At 43.9% G+C, this 13,010-nt stretch overlaps 1 protein-coding gene across 1 annotated transcript; it reads right to left on the bottom strand.

Annotated features, from left to right (window-relative positions):
* Positions 1–472: 472 nt before the first annotated feature.
* LOC144668731 (zona pellucida sperm-binding protein 3-like) lies at positions 473–10,314 on the bottom strand. Its single transcript, XM_078531061.1, has 7 exons — positions 10,225–10,314; positions 2,967–3,020; positions 1,430–1,524; positions 1,238–1,341; positions 969–1,146; positions 756–882; positions 473–502 (listed from the first exon to the last, which is right to left on the bottom strand). Exons 1-7 carry the CDS (start codon positions 10,312–10,314, stop codon positions 473–475), a joined length of 678 nt encoding a protein of 225 aa, XP_078387187.1.
* Between the last annotated feature and the right edge of the window lie 2,696 nt (positions 10,315–13,010).

The raw sequence follows: 13,010 nt of genomic DNA on the forward strand, positions 1-13,010 counted from the left end.
CTCTCCTCATAGCTAATAACCTCCAGAATGAAGCAGAGATCAGGGAGACAGCTGTCACAGTCAGGGCCACGATCAGGACCACCTCAGACTCCACACCTACAAAGCAATGAGAAACCAATGGTTAGTGAAGGAAACACTGAGGGGGAAATGGAAACCAGTAGTCGGCCAACTCACCACCTGGAGACCTCTCCTGCATCCTTCGCTCAGCCTCATTCAGGGACTCTGTTGCCAGCTTGGTCACATCAGTATCCAGAATGAGCAGGGCTCCAAGTGAGGCCTCACCCACCCACTTCAATCCAGCTTCACTCTCTGCAACATCAAACATTCCAGTTAGAGAGGGGAAAGGGGGACGTCCAATATCTAGAGGATCAATGTCCTATCACCTTCAGGTACAAGATCTCTCCTTCCTCTGGGACCAAACCACAACTCCCTTGTGGCACCACAGTTACCCACATGGCAACAGGCACAAATGTCAATGCTCGATTCCTCCAGTGGGGTCCAGCTAAACAAGAGAAAGAGCCCATCAACCAGGTTGTGCATCACATCTCCACACAACACATCCCTGATGGAGAGAGAGGGAACTGACACATTCTGCACCTTCTGGAAAGTACAAGCTTTGTTCCTGGAATCCCTCTGATCCAATGGAGCAACTTTCAGGTGACAGGTGATGAAAATCTGAGGGACACATTCAACACACGTCATGATTCAGTGACTCCTTCCCAACATGGAGACCCCAATGATCAGCTTCCTCTTACCAAGGAACGGTAATCTCCAAGGAAACGGAACGCATCCAGGTCAAAGCGGAGCTTGTCCAGCTCCCGCTCGTCTCTTGGCAACACAAAAGTTGAAAAGGAGTCCTCAGCTTTGCTGTCCAGGAGGCAACTGAAGAAAGATTAAAAAGGGACAGGAAGTGAATCAAGTGAAGCCATTGAGATGGGACCAGCTGGAGAAAGCAGAGAGCTCCTTACCCATTGTGGTCAATGAAGCTGTATCTCGGGGTGGAGTCCTTGTCTGGGCTCAATGTAGCTACACAGCGGTCAATGTAGAGCTTCAGGGGCATGTGGTTGGTCATTGAAACAGAGGCCTCAATGTGAATGAGCTCACCCAGGTAGTAGACAGTCGAAGTGCGCTCTGTAAGCCAGTCACCTGAAGTACAAGAGGACAAGGGTTAGAGACAGTGGCTGTAACTCCCAGTGAGTGACTACAGGAAATCACTCCCCATCCACCCATCACATACCATGCATTAGGCGCAGAGAGAATGACAGATGCCCTTCTCCAGACTTGGTGGAGCTGAATGGGATCCAGGTGGGCTTGATGGGGTCACTGCTCACATTGCCCTTCCTGGAAAGGCAGGGGAGTCATTTTAGGACATCTTCAGAGACCACCAGCAGCTGTAGATCTTATTGACAAAGCGAATAAAGATTCTCACCTCAAATAACGACACTCAATGGGAACGACAGCTCCATTCGTTCTCACAAAGACAGATCCATGATACTCTGGGGTGTGGTTCAGGTGGGTGGTGTAGATGAGGAAATCTCCAATCATCTGAAAGAATCAGGTGAAGGAATGAAGAACTGATCTGAAATGAGAATGTTCTCCACAGGGGTTAACAATGAAGTCATCCCATCCCCTGAAAACAATTCTGAGGGGGATGGACAGGGTCAGTGTGAAGAGACTGCTACCCCATCACTGGAGAATTTACTATTAGGGGCTGTCAGTTCAGGTCAGGCGCCAGTCATTTAGGATTAACTTAACAGGGAATTTCTTCATTCAGCAAGGAAAGAATCTTGGGAATTCTATCCCAGTTTGAGGGTGTTCAGAGAATGCTGTGTTTTGAGGAAGTCTCCATTGTCTCCTGTAGCTTAACTAAGTCTTCATTAACTAGAATTATTTTCACAGGTACAGCTTGGTCTACCCACATCTGTGTTCAGCAGCAAACCGACCCTGGGTCTGGATCATGGGCCTTAAATTACTGTCGGCAGTAGCGTGCTCAGTCCCACATGTAACACTGCCAGAACATCCTGTAGGTCATGCATTTTGTGACTTCACTGCCCCAGAGAGCTGTGAATGCTCAGTTATTGAGTATATTTTAGACAGATGGATTTACTTTGGGGCATCAAAGAATATGTTGAGGGGAGAGGAACATGGAGGTTGTGTAGAAGATCAGCCATGATCTTAATGATTGGGGAACAGGCTCGAGGGGCCGTATGGCCTCATTTGGTTATTTGTTGCTTTGTAACCTCAGCCCTTATCGAAGGAGAGAGATCATGAGCACAAGATCATGGTCCATTAATTGGGAAGTCTCTCAACAAAAGGACAGCTTCAGTTAACAGTAAGAGGAGCCACAAGTGGACAATAACATGGAGCATGGAAATAGAACAGTTTGAAGCCAGGGCCCCATTTATTCCAATAGCAGGGAAACTGGGAAGTGTGGAGTTACTCTTTAGTCAAAGAGGACTTAATTCGTATTCCATTTTCTTCATTTAAGAGACAATCAAATTGGATTAAACTGGACTGAAACTGAAGTCTCCAGTTGAATTGATCTGAATGAGGGGAATAGAGATGAAAATCCTCTAAACAACAGAAGGAAAAGCTTAGAGGATCCAAAGAGAAGGTTCAAGACCAATGGGGCTGATGTCATAGGTTGGAAAGACTCAAGGACCAGTTAATGCAAAGTACAATACAGACTAGAAAGCTAATTTGTAGTTTTATAAAGCAGGAGACAGCTATCTCCTCAATATCATTGACATCTCACCCAGTGTTGGAATGAAGAGTGGGGAATAACCAACAGCCCAAACTTAGAGCAAGAGCTGAGGATTCCCATTACCTGCAACCTGCTGCCACACTCATGGAGTCCATAGTCAAAGAGGACAGTGTGGTTCTGAGAGTAGATCCTGGTTGGCCAACAACCTGCTGTCCACCAGGGTCAGGTCAGCAGCTTTGATCAGGTGCCAGGTTCCAAATAAATCCAGCTGGACCCTGAGCAGCAGCTTGTCCTCTCCACACTGCACCATCACAGTCTGCAGTGGAGACACACTTCCACCCTCAGACACACGGAAATGGGAACCAAAGGGAGGCCCAGGAGGACAGACTGTCTGAGGCACAGGGGTGGCTTTGACTCTGGCCTAGAAACTGTTGTCAAGTATCAGAGCCACAAACAGCTCCAACTAACACCAGCACTGGGAACAAAGCCCTCACTACAAAATCCCCCATGATACCAAACAACTCACCATCCCTTCAGCCACCGAGCAGCACCTTTTATACACACAAGCTGCACTCACCTGACACCAATGAGACCAGAAGCAGCAACGTTGAACCAATTAACCAGCCCCAACCTCTACAATCTCCACCAATGACAGAACTCATGGGTTTATTACCAGGAGGGCCGATTTTATTTGGACCAATAGGAGTCACTCTGAGTTGCTCTGGTGTCACCTGACTGAATTCAGCTCCACAAGTTCTCATGTTGAAGGCACCATTAATCCAATCATCTCACGTGGTTTTGTTCATTGATCCATGAGGATGACTGGTGGGCACTGCCCACACTGACCCAGGGAGCTTGGCGTGCAGACTGATAAATGGAGTGATGGGAAATGGAGACTCTCACACTGCTACAACAACAACAACAACTTGTAATAAATCCCAGGAAGTTTCGAAATGTAATAGGTTTTGAGCAAGTGGTCGGGGAGAGGTGTGGAAGAACAGAAGGGAAGGTGTGTGATAGGGAGGAGGGCAGGAGAGATTAAAGGATAAAAGGTTTCATGGAACAAAAGCCAAAGGCAGTGGTAATTGGGAAAGGAAAGAAACAGAAGATGTGTCCAGATGAGGTGTGAATGGCTGCATAGCAACCGTCTGAATGTAACATGAAGGAATAAAGAAAAAAACGAGACCCAATCAAACCAGCAAAAAAAACAAAATGAAGACAGAGGGTCTGATCTAAAAGTGTTGGCCTCAGTGCTGAGTCCAGAAGGCTGTCGAGTGTCCAGTCGAAAGATGACGTGCTGTTCCTCGAGCTTGTGTTGAGCTTCATTGGAAAACTATAGCAGGTCAAGGACAGAAAGGTCAGAGTGAGAGCAAGGTGGACAATTGAAATGACCAGCAACAGGAAGCTCAGGGTGATACTTGTGGACTGAACGGAGGTGTCCGCAAAGCAGTCACCCAGTCTGCATTTGAACTCCCCAATGTAGAGGAGACCACATCGGGAGCAGTGAATACCGTATACTAAATTGAAAGTAAAGGAAATCGGTGTCCGAAGCCTTTTCCACTTGAAAATCTGAACTTTTTCCTCATTTTGTTTTTAATGTCTGTGCTTATCCACAAAACCTCAGGAGATAAGGGTGATCGAGAAACATTTAACGTCAATTGATGAGTCCTGACTAATAGAAAAACAAAGTTTAACCATCGTTCTGCTGCAATGCTTCCCCTGTCTGAGGAGGGACTGATAAAGATTAGGAACATTGGAACAAGAGGAGGTGGTTTTCCCTCCCACCATTCAGTTAGATCACAGCTGATTGGTCCCTCACCACCATTTACCCACCTTAGCTCCAGATCCCTTGAAATCATTCCTCACCAAAAATCCCTCAATCTCAGTCTTGTTATCTGCAGTTGTTCCAGCATCCACAGCCTTCTGGGGGTAAATTCCCGGTTTCTTTGTGTGAAAAGTTATTTCTTGATTTCCCTCCTAAATGACTGAGCTCAATATGTTCCCTCATTCTTCATTCCCCCAACAGAGAAAATAGTTTCTCTGTATCGACCTCTTCAATCCTTTTAACATTCTAAACACCTCAATCTGATCATTGCTCAATCTTCTAAACTCAATGGAATACAAGCCAGGCTTATACAAGCTCTCCTCATAATTTAACCCTCGAAGCACCGTTTTCATTCTGGTGAATCTACCCGGCACTTCCTGAGCTGGGTGCCCAGAACTGAATATAATATCCAGATGGGGTTTGACCAAGGTTCAATACAACTGAAGCAGAAATTCATTCCTTTTACAATCCAGCTTCCTTGAGGTAAGGGTCAACATTCCACTCATCGTTTTTTTATTGCTACCTTTACCTGACCACCAGCTTTTAATAATTTGTGTCCTTGGAATCTCAAACCACTTTGTTCCTCTCCAGTTCCTGGTTTCTAACCATTTAGAACATTTTGGAATTTATTTTTTCAATTCCAAAATGGATGACCTCACACTAACATCACAATTACACAAGTTGTAAACACACATATCAATTGCAAAGAATGTTTGGGTCTGTTTTTGCACCCTCAGTGAGAATGTTAACAGAGTGAAAGCGGACCTTACCATTGGCACTGAAGACTGCATTCTGAAATCCAGCTCTCATTGACACCATCAGGAGCCAGGGTGTGCCCATGCATGTCCAGCAGTGGAAGGCTGTTTCCTTCTCCAGAACTTCAGATAAGGCTGTAATACACCAAGGGTTGTGGATTGAGATGCTCCTTGCAGCATTTCTTGTTCATCAATGATCAGACTCAAGGATCAGATGGAGTTTATCAGGTGCACTTCAACCATGAGTGGTGTGTTGAAGGCAGTCATCCACACGCGACTGTTATACACTGACTAAAGACGATTCCCCACATGTCAAGATGCCGTGTATGTTCCAGGGAAGGATGTTTATGTAGTTTCTCCACTACACTTGAAGCCTTTGTCTTCTCGGTGGTAGAGGCTGTGGGTTCACAGGGAAGCCGAGGGGTTTGGCAGCACTGCATGTTGCAGATGTCACACACTCCTGACACTGGACACCGGTGCTGGATGGATCATGTAGAAGGTAGTTGGAGGAGTGGTGAAACAGTCTGTGCGGCATCACCCTGCTCAATGTGTAGTCACTGCAGTTCTGTTCACATATACAATCATATTTTACTGATGCACATTCCCAGAGAGGAGTCACAACTGCTCAAAGTGCATGTTGAGAAATTGGGTAAGTGCTTACCATACATGTCTGTTTGTGCAAATGGTGGACTTTAGAAGATAGTTATGTTTTAAACTTCCTCCTTTAATTCAAGATAAAATAGATTAATTTGGAGAGGGGGATGTGACCTCCTGTGAAATCTGCCTGGAGACCTCGCTACGTGACTTCAATGAAATCTTGGGCAGTGAGAAATATCTTGTTAAAACCAGGAAGGATTTGGGCTTTTAAAAAGAAGATTACGTTTTTGCTGAGAGATCCATGTAATGTATAAATGTGGTGTGGTGTTTTTGGCTCTGTTAAGATGTTAATGGAGAATACCTTTTCTCTAGTTTGGAGTATTAGTTTCCTACTAAGTACTGTTTAGTCTGGGTTGATTTTGGTGTTTTGTTACAGCAAAGGTTTTCAAACATGAAATCTTGTCATGTGATTCTTTGTGTTGTTTACTGGGAAGTTCATATCTTTTTTTAAAGTTACCAGTCTCTATGGGAATCATAACACTATCCAATAAAATTAACGTTTTACATTCTTTAAGTGAATAAAATTTTTCAGCATTGCATACAAGCCAACAATTGGAAACCGAGTTTACATTACAAAGCTCTGTCCAGCGGAGTTTTTACAGGTCACTTTGTACAAACTTGCTGCTTTGATTTTTTATTGGCTAGAGAGGGTCCTCCAGTCTCCTGAATTATATGGATATTTTTATATTGATTCATTCTAAAGTAGTGGAACTGCAGCTCATTGTTGTAAAGAGCCATCGCAGACACAATGGGCCAAATGACTTCCTCCTGTGCTGTTTGATCCTATCTTGCTCTGTGGTCTGACATTGTGATTCTGACCATTAAAGGTGACCTTTCAGTCTCCAGCTGTAGGTCAGTAATTGGCCTTTTGTCATTGTTAATCTGTACGGTCCTTCCCCAAACATCAGGCAAGGTCCACAACCAGAATCAGGAAGTCACCAATACAACTTTCAACTCCATTTAAAACAATTGTCAAAAGTGCCGGGGGGAAGATGGGGAGAAATTTTTTTTTTTCACAGGATGTTATGATGATTGTCTGAAAGGGGGATGGAAGAAGATTCAATATCACTTAATAATTCACTTTCAAATAGGACGTGGATATTTATTGAAAAAGGAAAAATTTGCAGGGCGACAGGGAAGGAGTGAGGGGATGGGATGAATTGGGTCCCTCTTTCAAAGAGCCTGAAAAGCTAAGTGGGCAGAATGGCCTCTTCCTGTGCTGGAAGATTCGATCAACATTTTATAATTAAAGACTTTACATTGCATACCATCCATTCGGCCATGTTATTGGGCCTGGGGTAGTGTGGGTGATGAGGTAATATGTCAACTCCCCACTTTTCAGACATCACCTTGAGTGGTTTTCCAGAATATTGGGCTCCGTTGTCCGAAACCACTTCTTACGGTGCCTCAAATAGGCTGAAGATTGAACTCAGTGGGCAGAATTTTACAGCCCTGTCATGGCCTGGGTGGGGCTGTAAAATGCCGGGAGCCTTTCAAAAGTCCCTTAGCTTTGGCGTGACTGTAAAATGCTGCCGGCATAAAATTCCACCCAATGCGTTGGCAGTGGCTGCGCTGGATGTATCATGGAACTGATGAATATTTGGCGAAATCATCACAACCAAGAAATCACCCCATGGATGCTGAAGAGATCGGTTAAAATTCTAATTATTGGATGTATCGCTGAAAAAGGAGACTTTTTTGTCTTGCTCTCGTCAGGTCAATTTGCAAGAATGGCAATGAAAGGGAAACAACAAATTTATACTGTATGAGAACAGAGTGTTTATTGCTGGTCAAGTGGACTCTGATTGGTTGAGGCATTGCCATGGAGAATGCACCAGTTGATGGTGATTGACATTTAACTGCCATGCACTGTTTGAAGTTTAAAATAGGGCCCAAGCCATTTGCTCATCATGCAAGCTTGATGCTTAAATAGGGCTCATCAAAGGCATCCTGCAGGATAATGGCTACCCTGATCAGATTATTTCGCACTGTATATCACGCAAACTCAAGAACGGGCCTAAGACTGTCTCCTTTGGCTGTGAAAAGTGCCCAATCTACCTCACACTACTCTAGAAGGGCAAGGTATCTCAAAATTTGAGCAGCAGGTGAAGCTAGTTGTTTCACACTGCTACAATGCAATAGCAACACGAGTGCTATTGGCCACTAACAAGATGCTGCCATCAAGCCAAAAAGACATTTTGCCTATCACACAAGTGAGTAATGTGGTATATGAGTTTCAGTGCCAGTGTGATGCTAGGTATGTAGGCCGTATGTCCCAAAACCTGGCGGATCATATCAACATCATGTCCCATCCACTGTTCACAACGGGCAAGGTACAGGCTGGATCCAACCAGCCCATAAAACATAATGTGCAACATTAGATATGATTCGCGATTGGAGAACATTTGCTAAACAATCAGCAGTGTGCTAAGAATTATGCTGATGATCAATTTAAGAATTTAAGATTGTCAGGCAGCCTCACAGTGTGGCCCATTTATGTGTACTGGAAGCTACATATATTTATTCACAGGGCCCTGTTCATTGCAGACAGAAAGAACATGTACGCATATTGCGCCTGTTTAACTGAACAAAATAAGTGACAGCCATTCACTCGTTCATTCCTCAGGGCAATGTCTTGATCAATCAGAGTCAAGCTGCCTGGTTTACATTTCAAACAATTCTTAGCAGTTAACTGTAAGTCACCATCACCTGGTGCATTCTCCATGGCAGCATCTCTACCATCAGAGTCTACTTGCTAACCAATCAGCACTCTCTGCTCACACAGTATAAATTTGTTTTTTCCCTTATATTGCCATTCTTGCAAATTGTCCTGACGAGTGCAAGATGAAAAGCTTTGACAAAAACTGTCTCTTTTTTTCAGCAATACTCAGGTTCTGGACCATCAAATGTTTATTGGATGTGTGGGTACCTTGTGAGGTAATAATGATTCTTCTGATGTCAGGGCATGTTGACTTGGCACGCCTCACATTCCCTCTGGCAGGATGGGAACAAGTGGAGACCCACAGGGGTCTGTGCTGAGGCCTCAACTTTTTACAATTTACATCAATGACTTAGATGAGGGGAGTGAAGGCTGGTAGCTCAATTTGCAGATGACGCAAAGATAGGTAGGAAAGTATTTTGTGAAGAAGACATAAGGAGGTTCTTGATGGATGTAGAAAGGTTGAGTGAGTGGGCAAAGATCTGGCAAATGGAGTTTAATGTGGGATGTGTGAAGTTGTTCACTTTGGCAGGAAGAACAAAAAAGCAGAGTATGACTTAAATGGAAAATGGCTGCATAATTCTGAGGTGCAGAGGGATCTAGATGTTCTTGTACATGAGCCACAAAAACTTAGTGTACAGGTACTGCAAGTAATTAAGAAGGCTGATGGAATGCTATCCTTTATTACGGGGTGAACTGAACATATAAGTAAGAATGTTTTGCTTCAGTTATATAGGGCATTGGTGAGACTGCACCTCGAATGCTCTGCACAGTTTTGGTCTCCTGATTTAAGGAAGGATGTAAATGCATTGGAGGCAGTTGACAGGAGGTTTACTAGGTTGATACCTGGAATGAGTGGGTTGTCTTTTAAGGAAAGGTTGGACAGGCTGGGCTTGTTTCCACTGGAGTTTAGAAGAGTGAGGGGGGTGATTTGATTGAATTATACAAGATCCTGAACAGCCTTGACAAGGTGGACGTGGAAAGGATGTTTCCTCTTGTGGGAGAGTCCAGAACTAGGGGGCACTGTTTTAAATTTAGGGGTCACCTTTTTAGGATGGAGATGAGGAGAACATTTTTCTCTCAGAGGGTTGTGCGACTTTGGGACTCTGCCTCAGAAGGTGGTGGAGTTGGGGTCATTGAATATTTTTAAGGCAGGGGTAGATAGATTCTTGTTAGGCTAGGGAATCAAAGGTTATCGGGAGTAGATGGGAATGTGGAAATCGAAACACAAGAAGATCAGCCATGATCTTATTGAATGGTGGAGCAGGCTCGAGGGGCCGAATGGCCTACTCCTGTTCCTGTTTCTTACGTTCTTATCATTCGATGTCTAGATTCATACCTGATCACTATACTGTTCTCCAGCCTGTTTCCTGGTTCAATCTATCCACATATACACTTGGTGCAATTGCTGGAGGATGTCAGGTCTAAGAGAACAAGGACTTTCTGGCCCTTGGGGAATCCCAAGCTCATCTCTGTGAGGCCAAAATAGTCTTAGAGCCTCTGGAACATCCTGGAAGGACTCTGGCCACCCTCCAATCACAGTCTTCCATAACTGTTGCAATACAGGAACATTGGACATCTCTTGTTGCAGTTGCTGGCATCTATTCTTCCCGAAATTCAGCCGGTCGATATGAAAGATGTCTTCAATTTCCATTTCGATGAAATCCACTTGCAGATCTAAGGAAATATCTGCAGTTTTGGATCAGATGTGAGCATGGAACAAGCCAGTTTGTAGCGTATGTCACAGTCATAGCCTTGTATTTTGATGAGTAAGTGATGGAATCTGGATGGTGCACTAGTTAACAGCTGAATGTCAATTGTACACGAGGTGTGGACTCACTGGATTCTGTAATCACAGGTTTGGATAATCATACAGCCTGGATGGAATTCATTTGCTCCATTATGTCTGTACCATCTTTGAAAGAGCGATTTTGCTTTGTCTCTCCTGCCTGCTCTTTCCCTATAACCCTGCAAATCCCCCCTATCGGTATTTATCCTGTTCCCTTTTGAAACTTACTATTGAATCTGCTTCCAGCATGTCTTCAGGCAGTGCATTCTAGATTGGAACAACTCACTGGATAAAAGGAATTGTGTCGAATTCTGGGTGTTTCATATGAGAAAGGATGTGAGGGTCTTGGAGGGAGTGCAGCAGAGATTTACTGGAATGGTACCAGGGATGAGGATTTCAGTTATATGGAGAGATCAGAGAAGCTGGGATTGTTCTCCTTAGAGCAGATAAAGTCAAGGGGAGATTGAATGGAGGTGTTCAAATTAATGTGGAGTATTGACAGAGTGAGGAGAAACTGTTCCCACCGGAACAACACTCAGTTACAAGATTTCAAATAATTGTCAAAAGAACCAGAGGGGAGAGAAAGAGAACATTTTTATCCAGTGAGTTGTTCCAAGCTGGAATGCACAAATCTTTGAAGGTGGCAGGAGAAGTTGATCAAATTGTTAAAAATCCCTGCAGGATATTTGGTTTAGACAGAGACAGAGGCCAGGATTTTCCAGCCACGCCATGGTGGGACCTGCTGCGGGAGATTTGGTGGCCCATCCAAAAGCCCATTGACTTTCGATGGGAGCAGACGATCCCGGTGGTGGATGGGGCTGGAAATTCACACCCATCGAGTGTAAAAGCCTTCGAGGATTTGTGTACATGTTCTCCACTGTCCCTGCACCTCATTTAAAATCACCTGATATTATGTATATCATCTGTCCTCATTCTTCCTCCCACATGAATCATTCACATTGCTCTGCATTAAATTTCATTTCTCAGGTATGTTTTATATTTTATATCTCACATTGATGTTGATTTTCTACGTGTCTAACAGATTTTATTCGCAGTGTTTTAAATGTCTGCTCCAGCTTCCAGCACTTTCTCCAGCTTTATTTACTTTTCTCTGAGTCCACACTCAGGCTTAATTAATCAAGCACCATGAGCATTGATCAGTCAACAGACAGACATAATCAAAGGCAGAACAATTGAATCATTGGACACCACAAATTCTCTCTCCATTTCACCAATCTATGTCCTCCTAAAGCCTATTCCAATTCTCCTCACTGTTTGCATTCTGTATTCCTGTTATCTATTAACAACAAAATTCTGTCCTTTATATATGTCCAGGTCATTTAACGGTATCAGAAGGAGCAGTGGTCCTAATACTGACTCATGGGGAACATCACTGTGTACTCCCCTCCATCCTGAATTGTCACCGTTGACCACTTCTGTCTGCTTTCTGTCCCATAGCCAGTGTCGTATCCACAATGTCACTGCCCCTTTAATCTATGGCTTTCACTTTCCTAACATGTGACAATTGAAAGTCCATATACATAACATGAACCAGGCTGAGCTCATCAACCCTCTCCATTACTTCCTCAAAGAACTCCAAGTTGGTCAGACACGATTTCCCATGAACATACCTTTGCTGCTGCTCATTTATTAACTCATGTTTTCCAAACCACATTTTAAGTTGTTGCAGATTTTAGAAGTTAGAAGTTTCCCCCAATGTTTCACTGATGTGAGACTGGCTGGTTTGTAGTTACAGGGTTTATCCCCCTCTCCTTTTTTAAACCGGATAGAACATTTACAACCCTCCAGTTCTCTGGCACCACCGCCATATCCAAGGAGGATTGGAAGGTTAGGGTCAGTGTGTCCACTATTTCCACCATTCCTTCCCTCAGTTACCCTCACAAATCACATCCAGACCGGGTAAATGTTCTACTTTATTGTGGTATAAAAAGTGTTGGATTGGAAGGGATTAACTGAACTTGTTTGTTCAGTGACTGTAATTAATGTCACTCTCCACGGATCCTAATTGTGTCACTGGAGGGTTTCCCTCTTCTGTTAAAAGGGAATCCTTTCAATGTGTTATCCCATAATGTCAGCGGGAACCTCACCACCAACACTGACAGGGATCAGCGGCTCCAGAGAGGAGGAGAGGATGGATCAGAATCTGAGAACAATGGATTGGAATGTTACAACAATGGATTGGAATCTGAGAACAATCGACTGGAATGTTACAACAATGGACAGGAGTTTCTCCTGGGATTTTTACTTTCTTTCCACATATTATGATCGTCTATCGTTAAAAATTCAGATCAAATATTCACTTTACATCGTTCAGTACTTTTACTATCCCATCCTGGCTGTTGTTGGTGTCTCTGGTAAGTCTCTCTATTAACTCTGTCCACCATGTTTAACTGTATTACTGTTCCCATCATTTACTCTGCCCTCTTTGCTGCTGTTGCTGCTGGTGACTCTCTATAATCAGTTATTAACTCTATACCCCATTGCTAACTGCATTCCTGGTTTTGTAATTTTCTTTCACTTGTGTTGCAGTTGGTGTCCCT

This window comes from Cetorhinus maximus, chromosome 28, assembly GCF_964194155.1.
Source record: "Cetorhinus maximus chromosome 28, sCetMax3.hap1.1, whole genome shotgun sequence".
Classification (NCBI taxonomy): Eukaryota; Metazoa; Chordata; class Chondrichthyes; order Lamniformes; family Cetorhinidae; genus Cetorhinus; species Cetorhinus maximus.